Source organism: Oratosquilla oratoria, chromosome 6 (assembly GCF_046742065.1).
Source record: "Oratosquilla oratoria isolate Oo_2021 chromosome 6, ASM4674206v1, whole genome shotgun sequence".
NCBI lineage: Eukaryota > Metazoa > Arthropoda > Malacostraca > Stomatopoda > Squillidae > Oratosquilla > Oratosquilla oratoria.
This window is the reverse complement of record NC_134782.1, coordinates 32,926,215-32,946,920: the sequence shown is the minus strand read 5'-3', so window position 1 is coordinate 32,946,920 and position 20,706 is coordinate 32,926,215. Positions and strand designations below refer to the sequence as shown.

Sequence of the window (20,706 nt, the reverse complement as noted above, 5' to 3'; positions counted from 1 at the left end):
CTGTCTTTTTTTATTTTCTTTCCGTGTCCTCTTGTATTTCTGTCATCCCATTTTATCAGATTCTCTCTATCAGTAATTTCTATGCCTTTCATGATTCTGTAAATAGCTATCAAATCTCCTCTCTCTCTTCTTTGCTCTAGTGTCTGTAGTTTAAGTTTTTGTAGTCTCTCTTCATATGATAGTTTTGAGAGTGTTGGTGCCAGTTTTGTAATTGCTCTTTGTATTCTTTCAAGTTTTTTTATACATTTTTTTGTACTTGGTGACCATATCGTTGCTGCATATTCCAATCTTGGTCTTATCAGGGTGATTAGGATTTTCCTCACCATTTCTTCATCCAGGTATGTAAATGCCACTTTGATTGTTCTTATTAAATTATAAGTTTCTCCAAAAATCTTATTTATATGTTTCTCAGGTGACATATTATTCATAACAATGACTCCCAGGTCCTTCTCATTTTCTACTTTTTTTATTCCTTCTTCTCCCAAATTATATGATCCTGTTATTCTGTTTTTTGCTTTTTCCAAATTCCATTATACTACACTTTTTTGTATTGAACTCCATCTCCCACTTCCTACTCCATTCTTGTACTTTATTTAGATCTCTCTGTAGTGATTCACAATCTTCTTCAGTTTTCACTCTTTTCAGTAATTTTGCATCATCTGCAAAGAAGCTCATATAGCTTTCAATTCCTTCATCCATATCATTAATATATATAGCAAACATTATTGGGGCCAGAACTGTTCCCTGCGGGACACCGCTTATTACTTCATTCCATTTTGAGTGCTGATCTCTTATCACTACTCTCATTTTTCTTTCTTGCAAAAAGTCTTCCATCCAATTTAGCAATTTACCTTGTATTCCTCCTTCATATTCTAATTTCTTAAGCAACTTCTTATGTGGTACTTTGTCAAAAGCTTTTTTTAGGTCTAGAAATGCACAATCAGCCCATCCATCTCTTTCTTGTATTATATCTATTAGCCTTGAATAGAAACATATTAAATTGGTGACGCATGATCGTCCTTGTCTGAATCCAAATTGCCTTGGATTTAGTATGTTGTTTTTTTCCAAGTATTTTACCCATCTACTTTTGATAATTCTTTCACATATTTTTGCTATTGTACTTGTTAGAGAGACTGGTCTATAGTTGGTAGGTTCTTCTTTATTTCCTCCTTTATATATAGGTACTATATTTGCTTTTTTCCAATCTTCTGGAACTTTTCCTTCTTTTAAGGAACTGCTTATTATGCTATGTATTTTGTCTGCCAGTTCATTCCTGCATTCTTTCAGAATCCAGTTTGCTATTTCATCTGGCCCATGCGATTTTCTGACATCAAAATTACCCAAGTGTGTCAATATTTCATTCTTTGTTACTTCTATTTCTTCCATAGGGGGGACTTTTTCCTTCCACTCAATCTCTTCAGGTTGTATATTTTCCCTTGTAAACACTGATTTAAAATGTTTGTTCATAATTTCTGCCATTTCCATTTCCTCAGTGTATTCAACTCCTCCTTGTCTTAATTTCTCTAAGTCTTGTTTGTTTTTCAGTTTATTGTTTACAAATCTGTAGAATAGTTTTGGTTGATCTTTACACTTTTCTATAACATCTTTTTCATATTTTCTTTTTTCCTCTCTGCACTTTTGTACATATTCATTTCTATAACCAGTATATATTTTCCATTTTTCAGGTCTTCTGTCTTTTTTCCATCTGTTCCAGGCTTTGTCTCTTTTGTCCTTTAACTCCCTACAACTTTTGTTGTACCAGCATTTTACATATTCTTTTTCTTGTTTTTGTCTTGGGACATACTTTTCCACTCCTTTTTTGTAAATTTTTGTCAAAATATTCCATTTCTCTTCCACTGTTGTTTCTTCTTTGTATATTTCTTCCCAGTTTTCTTGTTGGAAGAATTCTCTTATTTTATCAAAGTTTGTTTTTTCATACATCATTCTTCCTTTTCTATATTGTTCATTTCTTTTCATATATTTTTCTTCATTAAGTTCCAGTTCAATCAATATGTGGTCACTTTTACCTATTGGTGTTTTATATTCAATCTTGTCTACTATTCTAGGTTCAGATGTAATTATTAAGTCTAGCCTCGATGGTTCTTCTTCATTTCTATACCTAGTGTTCTCTTGTATCCATTGTGTCATTGAATGGTCAGTAATCATCTCAAGTAGAGCATTTCCCCATGAGTCATCACCACTCTTTACTGTCATTTCTTCCCAGCAGATTTCTTTGCAATTAAAGTCGCCCATCATAACTATTCTTCCTCCGTCTTCCATTATTTTAGTTAATGCTATCTTTGTGTCCTCTAACATACTTTTATGTTCACTCTCCTCCCATGAGGCTGTTTTCGGAGGCACATAATTGATCACAAATTTTCTGCTCTTCTTATCTCGGTCTTCCACTTCTATCATAATCATCTCTACTGTATTCTTTCCATATATGACACCTTTCACGTTTATATCCTTCTTAGTCAGGAACATAACTCCACCCCCTTGTTTTTTCTCTCTGTTTCTAATCCAATAATTGTATGTATCATGTCCTACACTGTTGGGTGGTAGTGGGCCTTTTAATTTTGTTTCTACAATTCCCATTATGTCCGGTTCTTTTTCTTTCAAATAATCATTCAGTTCATTCAATCCTGTTATCAATCCATCTATATTTGTGTAAGACACTCTTAGTTTTCTGCCACTTCCATTGTATTCTCTGTTTCCCTTATGTTTTTCTTTAGTATGTCGAACTGCTTTATTTTCATGTTCACTACTCTCCAATAGAATCTCTCTTTCTCTGACTCCGTTCTTTCCTCGTTTTTTGCCTTAGCTTCAATTCTTTTCTGCTTTTCTGCCTCTCTTTCCTCCTTATTCATTTCTCTTTTTATCCATACCTTTTTATATTGATCATTTGTTGCTAGTTTCCCTGTCTTGGATAGAATTTTCTCTGCTGTTGTTTGTGACCTGAATTTAATCTTAATTGGTCTGGTCTTATCTGTACTATATTTTCCGAGTCTGAATTTTTCCTCAATTTCCTTTATAATTTCTGGTTCATCTTCCTGGACTAATTTTAATAAACTGCTTACTCTTTCATTTTCCTCCTTGATTCTTGCGGTTCTATCTGGGTTATGTTTCTCTTCCATTCCTAATATAATTATACATTTCTTTTTGTCAGCTAATTCTCTTACTATATTCTCCTTCTGTCTCATCACTTTAATAACTGAGTCTTCATTATGTTCTTTCAATTGCTGTTTGACTATGTCAGTGAATGAAACCTTATTCCCTTCTTGAGTTATTCTCCAATTTTTAGCTTCTGTAGCTATTTTCTCTCTGTTTTCATTACTATTCTTCTTCAATTTCTCATTCTCCTCCTTTACATTTCCTAACTGTCTTTTTAGGTCCTCTATTTCTTCAGTTAAGTTTCTGTTAGCCTTCTCTAGTTGTTCCAACCTTTCAATTCTTTGGAAAATGGAGTCTACGTTACCTAACTTACGCTCCAAGTCCTCGATCACCTTATCAACTCTCTCCTCTAGTCTTATCAGTCGGGGGGGGGGGGGGGGGGGGGGGGGGCTTGTGTCCCCCCCACCCTCTTTAAATCCCTGGAACATATTCTCGTCACTTTCTTCTGTATTGCTCCTCTCTATACTTCTAATCTTTACATTTTTATTTGCCATTTCGTCATCACTGAGCTGGTCCGGTGGTCGTTTCATGTTGACCTTACGCCCGTCTGCCTGGGCCAAGTCCTCCACAGCCTCATTTCCTTCCATTTCCCCAGCAATCCCTCCCCCTCTCCTCTTTCCTTACTTTCCCACTACCTCACGAGCAATTTCCCCCCCCCCTGCAAATACAAAAAGGCACTTCTCTTTGCGTTGGTATCCACAATCTGCACTTTTCTTCAGAGCGTTCGTCAAGCCGTCCGTTCGTTGAAAGTGTGTGTGTGTGCATACATAATGTATATACAGTATGTATTTAAAATACATAAATATTTGCATGTTTACATATGTAGAAATGTGGAAATTCCATTCATAAGAACACTTACATATCTCACAGCTCTGGCAAAGGGGATGACTTTTAGGAGAAGCATCAATGTGTTTTTTTCTTCGTCGACCAACGTGTTCATGTTGGCAGTGATGGACAGGTTCACCAGCAAGAAACACAGGTACGGTGCACCTAATTTTAAAAGAAGGTGTGGTATGATAATTAAAGACCATGAACATTGCATTAATATTGAGCATTATTAGACTAAAGAAGAAGAAGGAAAAAAATTGTCTTTATAAAGTAGAAGGGAAGGATGAGTAAAGCAGGAGTGGAGGAGGAGGAGGTGAGGATAAAAAGGGCCATTGGCTGGTCAGGGGGAAGATGAGGACAAAAAAGGACAGGGGGGTGATGGAGTGAGGGTAGGGATGGGTGGAGGAAAACAGAAGAGAGGGAGATGGAGGGGAAGAGTCTAGTATTTGAGAGAGAGAGAGAGAGAGAGAGAGAGAGAGAGAGAGAGAGAGAGAGAGAGAGAGAGCAGAGAGAGAGAGCAGAGAGCAGAGAGGAAGAGAGAGAAGAGAGGAAGAGAGAGAAGAGAGGAAGAGAGAGAGGAGAGAAGAGAGAGAGCAGAGAGAAGAGAGAGAGCAGAGAGAAGAGAGGAAGAGTGAGAGGAGAGAAGAGAGAGAAAAGAGAAGAGAAAGGAGAGAAGAGAAAGGAGAGAAGAGAGAAGAGAAAGGAGAGAAGAGAGAAGAGAAAGGAGAAAAGAGAAAGGAGAAAAGAGAAAGGAGAAAAGAGAGAAGAGAAAGGAGAAAAAGAAGAGGAAGGAGAAAAATAGAAGAGAAAGGAGAAAAAGTGAAGAGAAAGGAGAAAAAGTGAAGAGAAAGGAGAAAAAGTGAAGAGAAAGGAGAAAAAGTGAAGAGAAAGGAGAAAAACAATAGAGAAAGGAGAAAAACAATAGAGAAAGGAGAAAAAGAGAGGAGAAAGGAGAAAAAGAGAAGAGAAAGGAGAAAAAGAGAAGAGAAAGGAGAAAAAGAAAAGAGAAATGAGAGAGAGCTGCAACCCCAATTCTACAATCAGTCTCAGAGAAGTCAGGTCGCCAGAAAACCCGACAGCTCTGAAGGATCCTCCAACAAGTACCATGATGTCTGTGACTGATCTCCTTTGTCACACTTTGGGCACTGCTATACCAAGTTCATTCATGTAGCTCTCATCTCTGAGACCAGAGACCAGCAATCCTCAACTTTCTGTACTTTACAAAAATCAGGATGAGAGAACTATTTACATTCCTGATTCCATGGAGACCAAAACATACTTCATAATCAGCTCTATGCTACTAACTGCATTGAAATCATCCAAAATAACAATTAATTCCTATGGTGGGCACAGTTTGACAATAGTCAAGCTTGGCATAGAACACCTCTTCTAGGTCATATGTCTTTGAAGGAACCTAAACTTAAATAAGAGAAATGAATCCTACAGTGTGCTTCAATCTCACCAATATCATACATTCATAAGCATGAGTAACTCATCTAATGAACGGCAGTCAGGTAGATATGCTTATGGCTACATCCCCTGAGGTGGGCCCTATGGCTGTGGCCTGACCAGTAATGGGTGTAATCTGTTCTATTGGTCTCATCACTCCCTCGACTCTCACTTCAGAGAGAGCCACTTCTTAACTTCTCAAGCTCCACCATTACACATGCATATATCAAAGTCTTCTTCCCCCTTATAAAGGAGATAGCCAAAAAACAATGGCATAAAATCCATTCCCACATACTCAACTCCCATTCACCCCCCGGGGGGCCCTCCCTCTTATCTTGGATCCTCCTGGATAACAGGTCATCCCTGCATCTCACCCACTGCCCTGGGTCAGAAGCAGTGTTGCAAAACACAGCACATCTACAGCAAGGCTGCTGCATTTAATCGACAAACCCCCCTCCACCATTATAAAAGGGCAATTAATCATCTTCAGAAGAAAAACTATTGCAAGTATCAGTAGATAGATTAGGTAAATACAATCATACAAAAGAAGAAAAATGGAAAAAATAAAATCTTACCAATCAGTAAAAACTGTGAGAAGATGTATACAATGGTGCTTTGCTGTATCTCCTTATGGTATATAAAAACGGGGTTGCGTAAAATACCGAAGATGTAGACTTTCTGAATTTCATTGACTGCAAGCATTACAGCAGCAATAAGTATCACTCCTCCGCCAACAATATTCATTGTTGAATGCTGGAAAATAAATTCAGAAAATCTATTGTAATAAGTTCAACTTCCATTTTATGAATAAAATACATCCAATATGAAGAATGCCATACGTCACCCAATCACACTTAAATGGGTCTGATCCATTCAATTAATTTGAATTGTTTCACTGAAATACACAGTATCATGTAACAGCTATGAAAAAAAAAAAAAAAGTGTCATTTACATCATCAAGTACTGTACCTTAAAGAGACTTGGCGTGGCGAATAAATAATTGATCTCAACATTGGCCCAAGCTCTTCCTTTGTTTCCATTATTTTCTAGTTTATGTTTTGTGTAATTTTGTACATTCTCATACCACTGCTGATGGGGAAGGTTGATTCCTAAAGTTAAAATTAACATCAAAATAAACATGCAAAAATAAAGGACCAATTCTCGACTGCAGGTCATCCTCCGAAGGGAAGTTTTGCCATCAATGGGACGATTCTCTTCATATTTACCAGATATTCCAGTTATAATTTTCACTTTGTGTGAAAAAATGGAGGATATGAGCCAAGCTGAAAAAAAAAAGAAAAAAAAAATGTAGAAAAGAATTTGGTAATAATGAATAGTGGAACCAGATATTAAACTACTGCATCAATACAATACACATCTGACCCTAACAAATATCCTCAACCAATATTGACTAACATAAGGCAATATCAAACAACTGAATGACCATATGATCATGCTACATACGTATATCAATGCTCAAGAGATATCCTCTAATTGATCCCACAACTACCATGGCCAAATAGGTCGGCATTACTGCAACTGCGAACAATGTCATTGTCCCAAAGAAACATTGCAACACCAGCCTGCGGTCAGTGGCACACGGAGACCCTCCTGTTGGGGATATTACGAATGGTAATAAAAAAAGGTGAGACTCGTCTACTAATAATAATCTCCATTTATGTTAAGACAACAAACATATAAGCATCATACAATGCACAAAAACTGTCATGAAAATTCAACGATATGAACAATCTGCAATGGTTCATGAAGTAAGAGACATGAGTGGGTGCCTTGGCTGGCTATGTCCCTTATTAGGGGAAAGAACAGTTTTGGTATAAAGATAAGAAAGAGCAGGTTAGTGAAGTACAGCATATTAAGTCTATTTTGATTTTCCATAAAATAAATGGGTGCATAAAATACTTTTAGATCTATGGGGAATATGCACACAAATATTTAGTCTAAAACTAAAAGGTCTCCTGCTGATATGCTCTTCTTTCATAATCCATTGTAACCCTGTGGTGGGAGAGTGTATGGTAACATGCAGCCAATACTTTAGTGACTTGTTTTGGGAACTGCCTCTAGTTGATGTATGGGTCCATAAATTTTGCCCATATGTCTTTGGTCAAAATTCCACCTTGGGTTGTAAGCTGGTTTAGCCAATTCCCAAAGTTTCTATGGTATTTAAATTTACTGTGAGTAACAGCAGACTACACATTCTTTACAGAAAAAAAAAAAAATCAATCATTTACTTACCTAGAGCAATTACCTGCCACTGTTCAAGAATCCAAAATAAATAGGCATCAATCGGTGGCAAAATACCAAAGACCCACAGCAGAGTAAATCCAGTAAACAGTACATGACATGTACAGTCAAGAAGATACAACCAATACACTGCGGAGTAGGTCCTGCAATGAAGGTAGTTTCGTGGGAACAACCATACATATCTCACAAATACTTCCTACTTCTGTGCATCACCTTCCTTTTCTAAACCCACACTGTTCTTCCCCAATGTATATCTATCTATATACCATAAACTTCTTCCCCCTTATATGTTTAGAGTATTGCTACTTTGGTGGAGGATAGGAGTGGAAAGGGTTTGAGTTCTGCCTGGAAGCAGTGTATATTACATTAAATTCACTGTTTAAAAAAAATTCCTCCACAATGAGCCACTGTCCTAGCCCTCACTGAGAGGATGATTTCATGATATTAAAATGAATCAACTATTCTAGGTGAATCAATCATATACATATATATGAGGCCCCGCATGGAGAAGTGTCCCATGCGACACAATGGCTGGTTTTGAGTTATGCACATATAACACTATTTTGGCCCTTCTACTTCAATCCGAGCATGTCGGACAGGACAAAACGTGACCTGCAATATGGTCGAAACGCTCCTAAAACAAAGTGGTAAAACCTCACGCTCACTCGGCCAGCACAAAATAGTGTTATATGTGCATAACTCAAAACCGGCCATTGTGTCGCATGGGACACTTCTCCATGCGGGGCCTCATATATATGTGTATGTATATATATTATACATATATATATATATTATACATATATATATATATATATATTCATATATATGTATATATATACATATGCATGTACATATACATATATACATATATATACATATATATATATATACATATATATATATATATATATACATATATATATATATATACTTGTATATTTAAAGGCCATTTCCCCCCTTATATGGTGGGTGGCCAAGTCCAAGTATACATTCATTCTATATCCATCACACACTCATCCAAAAACCTATTTGTTGTCCCTCACAAATTAGCACTTCATAAATGAAGAATCACCCCTGTCCCCTGCCACACTTTTCAGTTCAGAAGCAATCTAGCAAGACACAGCACCTCCACAGCAGGACCCAACAACTGGAACTAATTTACTCCCACTGATTCATTATATGGTGACCTACTCCTTATCCATTTCTGGCTCTACAAACATTACTAACTAAACTTTAATAATTATATGGTATATGTCACAAAGAAAAAATACTGAAAAAACTCTTGATCTACTTCAGGGTTCTTACCTTGCTAAATAATGCACTAATACACATGTAAGAATGTGTGAGCACCTTGAAAGTGCTAGGAAGTCCAACGAAAGAGGATGGAAGGTGGCTGGTTCAGCTGGTGGCCCACCAATCATGGGCCAAATTGCAACGGCGTAAGTAGCAACACCAACACCTGTAAAGGCTATACACCAGCCCCACTCCTGAAAGCAGAAATAGGCAATAAGAACAGTATGTACAATAATTACTTCAAGATTTTTTTATATTTCTTATATCATAAGAGAAATACTGTAGGATTGACAATTTGTGTTTCCTATTCTTAATAATTACCTGTTTATAACTACAATCAAGAATCTAAAAGGAAATTGACAGGATTTACAATTCTATCTACCCTTGTGGGATTGATGAGTGATATCTGCAAGTGGTGGTTTTGCAAATTAAACATTAGAGAGGTTCCTCTCTATCAGGAGAAGCCAAGAGAAATATGGGAGGTGGTGAGGGGCAGAGAGAAACAGGAATAGAAGAAGAATAGGCCTCCTTCAAGGAGGAAATGATAAAGTGTGCGAAGATGGTATGTGGGATGAGGAGGATGGGATGGAATGAGAGAGGCAACAAATGGTGGGATGAAGAGGTGGTGGTAATTGGTTGTAGAAGAAAAGAAAAGTGAACTTTTGAGAATTAGTTGTAAAGTTGATAGGGAAGCATATGAGAGGGACAGAAAGAAGATAGGAGATGCAAAATACAATGTGAGAGGAGCAAAGAGGAAATATGTAAAGTTGGGTAGGAGTTTGACAGAGAATTTTGAGACTAATAAAAATATGTTTTGGAGGGAATATATTTGTACTGCAAGAAATGTGTAATTATGGTGAAAATTGATAAAAACATGGCATGGCATACATACCACTTTTAAATATTGGGTCTCCAAAGGTGAGAGGTAGAAAACACTAGCTGCTGACAAAATTCCACACAATATGGGATGAATAACAAAAAATAACTTAAACTTCTTTTTTGGTATAATAAATGACCACGTCTTTGGGCCAAACAGCGAGTCAAACTGCAAAACTTCTTCATCTATTGCAATATGTACCTGCAAATTAAAGAAAAAGAACAACTTTATACTTCAACAGAGAAGGAAAATATATTTAGATGTACTTCTATATCATGCAGTGATGGTCCTGCAAGATGGATATCAGAGATAATCATCTCCCTACAGACCATCTTCAAAAGCTGCCAACACCTTCATCTCTATATGGAAGTACACCCTTAAGGAGTTGACAGTCTCCACACTTGGCCCAGACATTTCACACAAGGAAAGCTGACAACTACTTCCTCCTACTGCTATAAGCAGGTTACAAAGGAAATCCCACACTAATACAACACAGACAACAGTTCAACATTCCTTCCTGTACAGATCTATAGGAAGACTTGAAGACTATTGTCAGCCACTGTAGTGCTACAGGTTTCCAGTCAATAAAACTCAACCAATAATCATTATCATTTTACTATATCATGTATCTTCATAATTTCTGTACATATCTTCAACACAACCAGTTAGTAATAACTACTTAACAGAATATCAACCAGTGCAAACCTAAATGAGTGATTACTTGTCCTCATTTATAATGTGAAGAAGCAATCTCAGATAAATCAATACTAAGATTTATTCTTTCTGAGGAAGAATAACACACATAGAATCATACCTGCTCAATTTCTCCAACTTTTGATTTCTGTGATCGTAAGTATAGTGATAGTAGTTGTAGAATCATGGCATAAATGAATATTGTTGCTCCACAACTAAATATACTTGCTGAGAATGACAGAGCATTTCGTATGTGGAGAGAGATGAAGGTAGATATCATGACAGGAGGTACAATAAAGAACAAAACCTGGAAAAAATTATATGTGAACAGTTTACAAAAGACTAACAATACTATATCACACATTTACACCATAATGTATAATAACATGTATTGTACAGGCAAATGAATCATTAGCAAAATTGTGACTCATAGGATATAAATTATTCTAATAATCCTACCTCATAACAACAAGGTCATACATGTAAATTATTTAAAAGTATGTGCATCTTACTTATGTTGACTTACCTGGAAAAGAAATACATAAAAAGGAACATCATCTCCGAGAATAAGACGCAGACCTCCAAGAAATGTTTCAAGGATTCTGCGATAAATAAAGGGCTTCTTGTAGTCATTTACAAGGGGAGATTCCATGCTGGCCTGCCACCGGGAGAAAGAGGCCCGCTGAACATTCAGGGAGGCTTGTACTTCATCGCCACTCTGAAAATAATGAAAATATGGTCTCGTTAATAAACTCAATGAGAAATACAAAAGTTCATCTGCAAATAAAACAATACCATTGATAAACTTGCCCTTGAATGCACTTATGGTTTTATATTGGATTATTCCCTCTCTTAGGCTGTCTTACAAACTCAAACTGACACCGAATAATATTGTGGGGGTGGGGGAATGTATGCTTGAGCCCACTCAATACTTTTGCACAAAAACTACAATGTCACAGTGCTTAATTTCTTACTGTGACCTAGATGACAGTAACTTGTATGATACATATCTATAAATAAATTTCTTCATTTGAAAGTTTTGTAATACTGTTTTTCTCTGGTCCTTGCCATTATCATCAAATTTCAGTTCAAATCCAAGACTCTTTGAAGCAAAAATCTTATCGAAATATACTGTACTATACTTAACCAGAGAACATAGAATATGTTCTAATACCCAGTGGATATAGGCTTAAAATGTCTCTGATACTAGTCATTTTTCAGCAATTTTCTTTGGGGCTAACAGTGAACCTCACCCTCCTATTTTGTGCTCCCCCACTCTTAATATCACAATTGTAACATTGTTCCTACACCCGTCCAATGTCCTAGATCCTCATTCACCTTTGTAACCGTTTCAATTCTCATTATTCAGTGAAACTTGAGTGGTAATAATTATCATTACTACTCAATAAACCACTCTTTTATAACTGCCAATTTCCAGCGCTTTGTATTTTTTGGCACCAAAATATATTTTTCACGCACGGCTCTGGTCACACATTAGTTCAGCTTGTGTCAAGTACCATGCACTGAAAGAGATTTAATGTCATGGATTTCAAACTTACTTAGTTTATCTTTATGGCAGCTGCAAAGGGGTCTCACTAATTGCTGACCAAACTGTCCGGCCTGCCATTTATGATCACTGGTGGTATGGATCAAACTTCACTCTATTAAGTTTCTTACTATTGTGTTATTAGTGTAATAGACTGTATATAGTTGAATTATTTGACCTATTTTCCTTAAAACGTGTGATTTTCATGTAATTTGATCAAAGAGAAGTTACGTTTTTATCCTCTGCAAAATTACCGACCACAGCTACGATTCGTCCATTCTGCCATCCATGATCACTGGTGGTATGGATCAAACTACACTCTATTAAGTTTCTTACTATTGTGTTATTAGTGTAATAGATTGCATATAATTGAATTATTTCAACTATTTTCTTTAAAATGTGTGATTTTCATGTAATGTGACGGTATTCGTAGCTGTGGTCGGTAATTTTGCAGAGGATAAAAACGTAACTTCTCTTTGATCAAATCACCTGAAAATCACACATTTTAAAGAAAATAGTTCAAATAATGCAATCATATGCTAATTTTTTACGGTATTCGTAGCTGTGGTTCATTTTGCAGAGGCTAAAACATAAGTTCTCTGATCAAATTACATGAAAACACACATTTTAATTAAAATGGTTCGAATAATTCAACTATATGCAATCTATTACACTAATAACATAATAGTAAGAAACTTAATAGAGTGTAGTTTGATCCATACCACCAGTGATTATAGATGGTGGACAGGACGAATCGTAGCTTTGGTCGGTAATTTTGCAGAGGATAAAAACGTAACTTCTCTTTGATCAAATTATATGAAAATCACACATTTGAAACACAATAGTTCAAATAATGCAACCATATGCTAATTTGTTACGGTATTCGTAGCTGTGGCTAAAACATAACTTCTCTTTGATCAAATTACATGAAAATCACACATTTTAAAGAAAATAGTTGAAATAATATATAAAATAATATATAAAATTGTGCATTTCAACAAAAACCGTCCTTGTTCGGGTTTAGTCGGCATTGGTCAGTTATTAGTGAGTCAGACTGTATTCGTAGCTGTGGTCGGTAATTTTGCAGAGGATAAAAAGGTAACTTCTCTTAGATCAAATTACATGGAAATCACACATTTTAAAGAAAATAGGTCAAATGATACAACCATATGCTTATTTTTATGTACAATTGTGCTTTTGAGCTAAAACCGTCATTGTTTGATTTTGGTCAGTTTGATCGGCAATTAGTGAGACCTGCTGTAAAGTACCTTGACACCATGGGCATGACATACACAAGCTACAACTTTATATTTGAAAGAGACTTTTATATTACACATGTGTAGAGCAATGAAGTTATTCTTAGACAAATTTGGGAAAATACAGTAGTAATTTTCATCCATACAGTGTAATACCCATATCCTTTGTAAATGTGACAAATGTCATACACTCCAGTGAAGATCTGAATTGGTCTAAACAACTGTTTAATTAATTTAGGCAGAACACAAAATAACAATGATTGTGAACGTAGGAGTCACCAACGTGGTTTGCCATTTATTAGCAGCTTATGATTAAATCCCAAATCGTTGTGGGCCAGATTATTGTCTGGCGAGACATGAAGTTGTAGGCTAAGTGAAGTTAGCACGTAAATTTACCATATCTGAATATTATTTATGGAAATCCTCCTAATCACTAATTATTTCTGAGTATGGGTGAAGTTTTCTCATGAATCCTTGCATTAGCAATAGAATGTCAACTACTATATCGGTGTAATTCTTGCAAAAACTGTATTTTTGTCACTTGCAGCTCGATTTACGAGACCGCCTTTCAGACAATTCCGATTGTCCGTACGCGTTATCAAATGGCACATATAATTCCTTTATAGTCACACAGGGCAGATAAATAAGACAAATTTTCTTTTTTGTTGTTTACGCAGACATATAACTTATTTCTCATGTTCGAAATCTGGCCATTGTTTATTATTGTATCCTATTTTAAACTCCTAAAACAAAAACACTTCGTTCGAATGCAATATTTGACGATTTTTTGTCGGGTATACTAAACGAAAAACAATGGGTTTGGTAAAATTGAGTCGGCTACACCAGCTTATGACAAAGGGTCTTTTGTTATTTCATCAAAAGCATTTTACTTAGTTATGTAATTATGTAATTTATGTATATTAAGAGCATTTCAACTGTTAGAACCGAATGTGCGCGTGCGTGCGTTCGCACGGGACTCGCAGGTCAGGTCAAGCTGGCTTTCGAATGAAACCCAAAACCTTCCTCTTTATCATAAAAGAAAATCGAACTGACTGAATATCCTCGAACTCAGAGGTTCTCCATAGTTGATGTGTCGCGTGACAAGGTTCCTTGTTCTGGAAAAACACAGTTCTACCAACGGTCGTCGGCGGCCTGTCTATCATTATCATCATCTCTCCACGAATTTTCTATAAATGAAGGATTCTATCCTCTTCGATCTCGAGGTCGATCCTATATCATCGAATAGGATTTCTGTTATTGTTCGGGTTACATTACAGTCTTTGTCGACCGCGCGTGTGTTGCGTAAATACGTTTGTATAATTGCAACATTGTTGTCATTTTGACTTATAAATCTGTTGGTTGCATGTCAACGCTTTTCTTATTCATATCTGAAAAAATCAAGCCATGGGTGCTTACTATTTCTTCTGCCAGCCACCACGGGGGTCAGAGGGAAATTGTATGAGATTCACCATGGTCTTGTATCACGTGTTGGAGTCATGATCGACAGCTATTTCCCTTCCGTAAGATAGCTCATAGCTCGTATATGACTGATCTAATGGTAATGCTATGACCTTACACGCACACACACCAACTCCCCGCCCACGAGAGTTGGAGTAACGACTCGCAGCGCAGCGATACTGAAATTATTTCAGCCCTAGGCGGAATTCGAACTTGGACCGCTGTAGTAGCAGTTGCAAACGCTACCACTGCGACGTCGAGTCGTGTGTGTGTGTGTGTGTGTGTGTGTTGGGGCAGACATGTTTTACATTTATGATATCGGGTTATATAAAGATACACACTTCATATTGGCCGTATATGCATATATTTATTTACATTACATGAGTTACATTTCTATTTTCATCAGTTGTACACTGACATTCTATATCGTAAGGATTAAACGAAATTATGCGGGACAACGGTCAAAATTATCAAACATACCCTGGGATAGGGTGGTGGGGGGGGGGGCAACAGACGCCCCTCTTTCTTTGCCTCCCCGGACGCCCATACCAGCCACTATTCTGTTTGTTGACAACAAAGATTTCCCATATCTATAAACGTCTTTCCCGAAGCGCATTTACACAAGACATTCACATACACACACGCTAATTTGAGGCTAGGTATGATCAAGATCTATATACACCAGGTCTAACCGTTTGAGCCGTTCTGCGCAGCTTCTGACGTCATCTGGCTGCTTCCGTTTTCTCTTTGTGAAACACTGAAGAAAACTGTGAAACGCTAAGGAAGACTGGAATTATTATATTTTCCCCCCGTTATCTCTCTAGCTCATTGCTATTATCAGTGTGTGTGTGTGTGTGTGTGTGTGTGTGTGTGTGTGCGTGTGTGTGTGTGTGTGTGTGTGTGTGTGTGTGTGTGTGTGTGTTTATATACTTGTATTTTACGGGAAGGGGAAATATCGTCGTGTGTGCTTATATGTGTACACGTTCACATGTGTGTGTGTATGTGTGTGTGTGTGTGTGTGTGTGTATTTATATACTTGTATTTTACTGGAAGGGGAGATATCGTCGTGTGTGCTTATATGTGTACACGTTCACATGTGTGCGTGTGTGTGTGTGTGTATTTATATACTTGTATTTTACGGGAAGGGGATATATCATCGTGTGTGCTTATATGTGTACACGTTCACATGTGTGCGTGTGTGCGTGTGTGTGTGTGTGTGTGTGTATTTATATACTTGTATTTTACGGGAAGGGGAGATATCGTCGTGTGTGCTTATATGTGTACACGTTCATATATGTGTGTGTATGTGTGTGTGTGTGTGTGTGTGTGTGTGTGTGTGTGTGTTTATATACTTGTATTTTACGGGAAGGGGATATATCGTCGTGTGTGCTTATATGTGTACATGTTCACATGTGTGTGTGTGTGTGTGTGTGTGTGTGTGTGTGATTCATCTTGGTCTTTTGGATCACGTATTGGACTCGTGATCGACAGCTATTTCCCTCCCGGAAGAGTGCTCAGAGCTCGTATATCCGATCTATGAACTTACACACACACACATCTCCAACTCCCCGCCCACGAGAGTTGGAGTAACGACTCGAAGCGCAGCGATACTGAAAAAAACTCAACCCTGGGCAGGATTCGAACCAGGTACCGCCGATACCTCGGCAATATAATTCTAAATCTCTACCAATCACGCCACCGAGTCGTATATGTCTGTAGAGGTGTGTGTGTATTTATATACTTGTATTTTACGGGGAGATATCGTCGTGTGTGCTTGTATGTGTACACGTTCACATTTATGTGTGTGTGAGTGTGTGTGTTTATATACTTGTATTTCACGGGAAGGGGAGATATCGTCGTGTGTGCTTATATGTGTACACGTTCACATGTGCGTGTGTGTATTTGCAGGGAAACGATGAAAATTAACATTTGGCTTAATTCCTCTTTGGTTTAAGCCACAACCCTTAATGGCACAATAAGCCATATTGTCAAGATCTATATATACCGGTATATATAGATCTTCATTGTCAGAATATAACTAATTGCGTGGAGCGGTGCGAGCGGAGGCAGCAACATGTCCGTGCAACGCACCAGCTACAACTAACAGCGATGGGACGCGCGAACCCCACTTTGAGCAGCCAGGTGACGTCACGGGCCTGCTGCGCCAACACTCTCGAAATTCGGTCGGAAATGGTTAGACCTGGTATATATAGACCTTGGGTATGATAAATTGGCAAGTAGGAGACGGGACTTTTTGCTTTCCTGTGTACTACAGTTAGGTAAATATTTCTTTATATCTAATCTATTTATTTATTAATCTATGTAATAACAATAGTAAAGATAATAATAATAATAATGTTATTAATACATACATACATATACCAAAGGCTTTTTCCCCCAACATGGGGGGTAGCCACAAAGAAAAAGGCATAGAAACCACTCCCACCCGTTCCATTTCCTCCATTTCCGATATATTCCACTCCCCTCCACCCTCCCTCTTAATTTGGTACCTGGATGACGGGTCATTCCTGCATCCTGTCCACTGCCCTGGGTCAGAAGCAGTGTCGCAAGACACAGCGCATCCACAGCAAGGCCGCTTTATAAATTCGGCGACCCCCCCTCTCCGTCCCCTCATGCAGAAAAGGAGAAGATGGGCTGCGTCAATTTTCTTCTCACACATACCTCCCCCCCACCCACTCCCCCTCATGCATTATAGCATCATCTATACACAACCCCTCTCCATTCACCCATATCTTTTGTCCTCTCCCGTCCTTCCTCCACAGGCATTCCTCTCTTTTGTAATGCCCCTTTCACCCCATCCATCCATCTCATCCTAGGACGCCCCCTCATATTCACTCCTTCCATCTCTGCCTTCCATACTTCTTTTACTAATCTTTCTTCACTCATTCTTTCCATGTGTCCAAACCATCCTAATACCCTTTCATCAACCCTATCTCCCAACTCCCTTTCCACCCCTGTTCTCCTCCTCACTTCCTCATTTCTTACTCTATCTAGCCTAGTAACCCCTATCATACTTCTCAGACATTTCATCTCAAACACATTCAAACTCCTTCCCTCTTCCTCTCTCATGTTCCATGTTTCTGCCCCGTACAATGCTGTTGGCACAATCACTCCTTCATATAACCTCCTCTTAGCATCCATTCCCAGATGTCTATTTCTCATTACACTTTTCAATCCACCAAGGCATTTACTCGCTTCTCTCAATCTACATTCTACCTCCACCCCCACTCCTACCTTTCCTGCCACATTCGCACCCAAATATCTAAAACTATCTAATTCTTCCAGTCTTTCACCCTTAATGCTCACCTCCAGCCTGCTGTCACTCTCTCCCTTGTACATCTAATCACCTTACTTTTACCCACATTTATCTTCAGCTTCCTTCTTTCACACACCTTCTCAAACTCTGTCACTAACTTCCTCAATCCCTCCTCTGATCCTGCTACAAGCGCAGTGTCGTCAGCAAACAACAACTGGCTCACCTCCCACTTTTCTCCATTTTTTTAATCATCTCCAACCCCTGACCCACTACCCTTGCATTCACCTCTCGCACCACCCCATCCATGTAAAGATTGAACAGCCAGGGTGACATAACACATCCCTGACAAAGTCCCACCTTTACCTCAAACCATTCACTCTCTCCATTTCTAATCCTAACACAAGCTCTACTACTCTCGTAAAAACTCTTGACTGCTCTTAACAGCTTTCCTCCTATCCCATATATCTGCAGTACCTCCCACAGTGCCTTCCTATCTACCCTGTCATAAGCCTTTTCCAGATCTATAAAAGCACAAAAAAACATCCTTACCTTTTCCTATAGCTTTCTCACATATCTGTCTTACCACAAAGATCTGATCTACACAGCCCCTACCTGTCCTAAATCCGCACTGTTCCTCACCAATTACTCCCTCTGTTCCTCTCCTAATCCTCTCAATCAAGACCCTCCCATACGCCTTCCCAACTACACTCAACAAGCTGATCCCTCTGAAACTACTACACTCACACTTGTCCCCCTTTCCCTTGTAAAGCGGAACTATACAGGCACTCCTCCAGTCCTCCGGCACTCTATCCTCTCTCCAGCAAACATTAAACAACCTCACCAGCCAGTCCACCATCACTGTACCTCCTTTCTTCAGACATTCTGCATGACATCCATCCAGACCAGGTGCCTTACCTGCTCTCATCATTTTAACAGCTGCTTTCACTTCATCCTTCCCTATTTCTCCTCCATTTTCCTCACTCATCACACTCATATTCTTAGCGCTTCCCACTGCAACTACCTTTCCCTCCCTATCCTCCTTCACATCTAGCAACACCCTAAAATACTCTGCCCACCTTCCTCGCACTGCCTTCTCTTCCATTATCATCTCTCCATCTGCACCTTTTACCTTTTCTTCCCTACTTGATTCGCCTCCTCTTTCTTTTTTAATTTCCTTCCAAAACATCTTTTTATTGCTTTTAAAATTTTCTGTCATACTCTTACCCCATTTCACATCTGCACCCCTCTTTGCTTCCTTTATTTTATGCTTAGCTTCCTTTCTCTTTACTTTGTACCTCTCATACGATTCCCTCGTCCTAATTTGCAGCCAATCTATGAATGCCTGCTTCTTTTCTTCTACACATTTCTTTGCTTCCTCATCCCACCACTCACTACCCTTCCTTCTTTTTCCTCCCGCCCTCCTTGTTCCACACACCATATTTGTACACCTTATGACTCCCTTTTTGAACCATCCCCATTCCTCCTCCACTCCTAGTTCTACTCTATCCTTTACTCCCTCCCACTCCTCTTTCAGTTTCTTCTTAAACTCACTCTCCTTTTTTTCCTCATTTAAGCAGTTCACTCTAAGTACCTCCCTACCGTCTGTCCTTTTCCTCTTTCTCCATCTATTCTCCACTCTCATTTTACCTTCCACCAGAAAATGATCTGATATTCCCCCGCTCTCTCCCCTTAGAACATGTACATCCTTAACTCTTCCTACCATACTCCTGGTCACCACTATATAGTCCATTAACGCTCTATCTGCCACCCTTCCATCCACCACTCTCTCCCATGTGTAATTATGCTTGACTTTCTTCTTAAATACTGTATTAGCTATCATCAACTCTCTTTGAAGACACATCTCCACTATTATTTCTCCACTTCGATTGTTACCGGGAACTCCATACTTCCCAATCACTCCGTCTGTTGGCTCATTTCCTACCCTAGTATTAAGGTCTCCCAATACCACTACATTGACATTTCTCCCTAATCCCTCTATACACTCATTTATATCTACCCAAAAAAGCCTCCCTTTCCTCTACGCTCTTCTCACTACCAGGTCCATACGCACTTACAAAAACCCACATCTCCCTTCCCAGCTTCACTTTCATCCACATCAACCTTGGTGAAACCTCCTTCCACTCCACTACCCGCTTACTTATCTCTTCACTTACTAGTATAGCCACCCCTTCTCTCCCTCGTCCCCTCTTCACTCCTGAGTACCTCCCAGCTACACTCCCAAACTCACAGTTGCCCTTTCCTTTCATTTTACTTTCACTCAAAGCCAGCACATCCATCTTTCTTCTCACAATCATACTGCCAATCTCTTCCCTTTTACTCTCATCTGTACCACATCCACGCACATTAAAAGACCCAAACCTTAGGGTACTGGTTGGAAAACTCCCAGACCCTCTTATGCCTTTTCTTTTGTTTTTAGGAATGTCCCCTTTCGGGGCTACAGGTAGTAGGACTCCTAATCCCACCCCTCGTCCCTTTTTTGTCGCCTTTTACGACTCAAGTGGGAAAACTTGGTGGTAGCATTCTCTTCCCCCACCACAGGGTCGGCGAAAACAGAAAATGAATACTCAGAGAAATG

At 38.6% G+C, this 20,706-nt stretch overlaps 1 protein-coding gene across 1 annotated transcript in view; it reads right to left on the bottom strand.

The window, feature by feature from the left end:
• Positions 1–14,106, bottom strand: part of LOC143026368 (pecanex-like protein 4) — a 39,775-nt gene extending 25,669 nt beyond the window's left edge. Inside the window, exons 1-10 of the mRNA XM_076186636.1 lie at positions 13,772–14,106; positions 11,100–11,291; positions 10,695–10,880; positions 9,896–10,081; positions 9,016–9,197; positions 7,702–7,853; positions 6,913–7,059; positions 6,418–6,731; positions 6,024–6,201; positions 4,031–4,161 (exon numbers count right to left, since the gene is read on the bottom strand). Coding sequence (XP_076042751.1) covers positions 4,031–4,161; positions 6,024–6,201; positions 6,418–6,731; positions 6,913–7,059; positions 7,702–7,853; positions 9,016–9,197; positions 9,896–10,081; positions 10,695–10,880; positions 11,100–11,291; positions 13,772–13,774 — 1,671 coding nt within the window. The 5' untranslated portion in view covers positions 13,775–14,106. The remainder of the gene's footprint in view (positions 1–4,030; positions 4,162–6,023; positions 6,202–6,417; positions 6,732–6,912; positions 7,060–7,701; positions 7,854–9,015; positions 9,198–9,895; positions 10,082–10,694; positions 10,881–11,099; positions 11,292–13,771) is intronic.
• Positions 14,107–20,706: the final 6,600 nt, after the last annotated feature.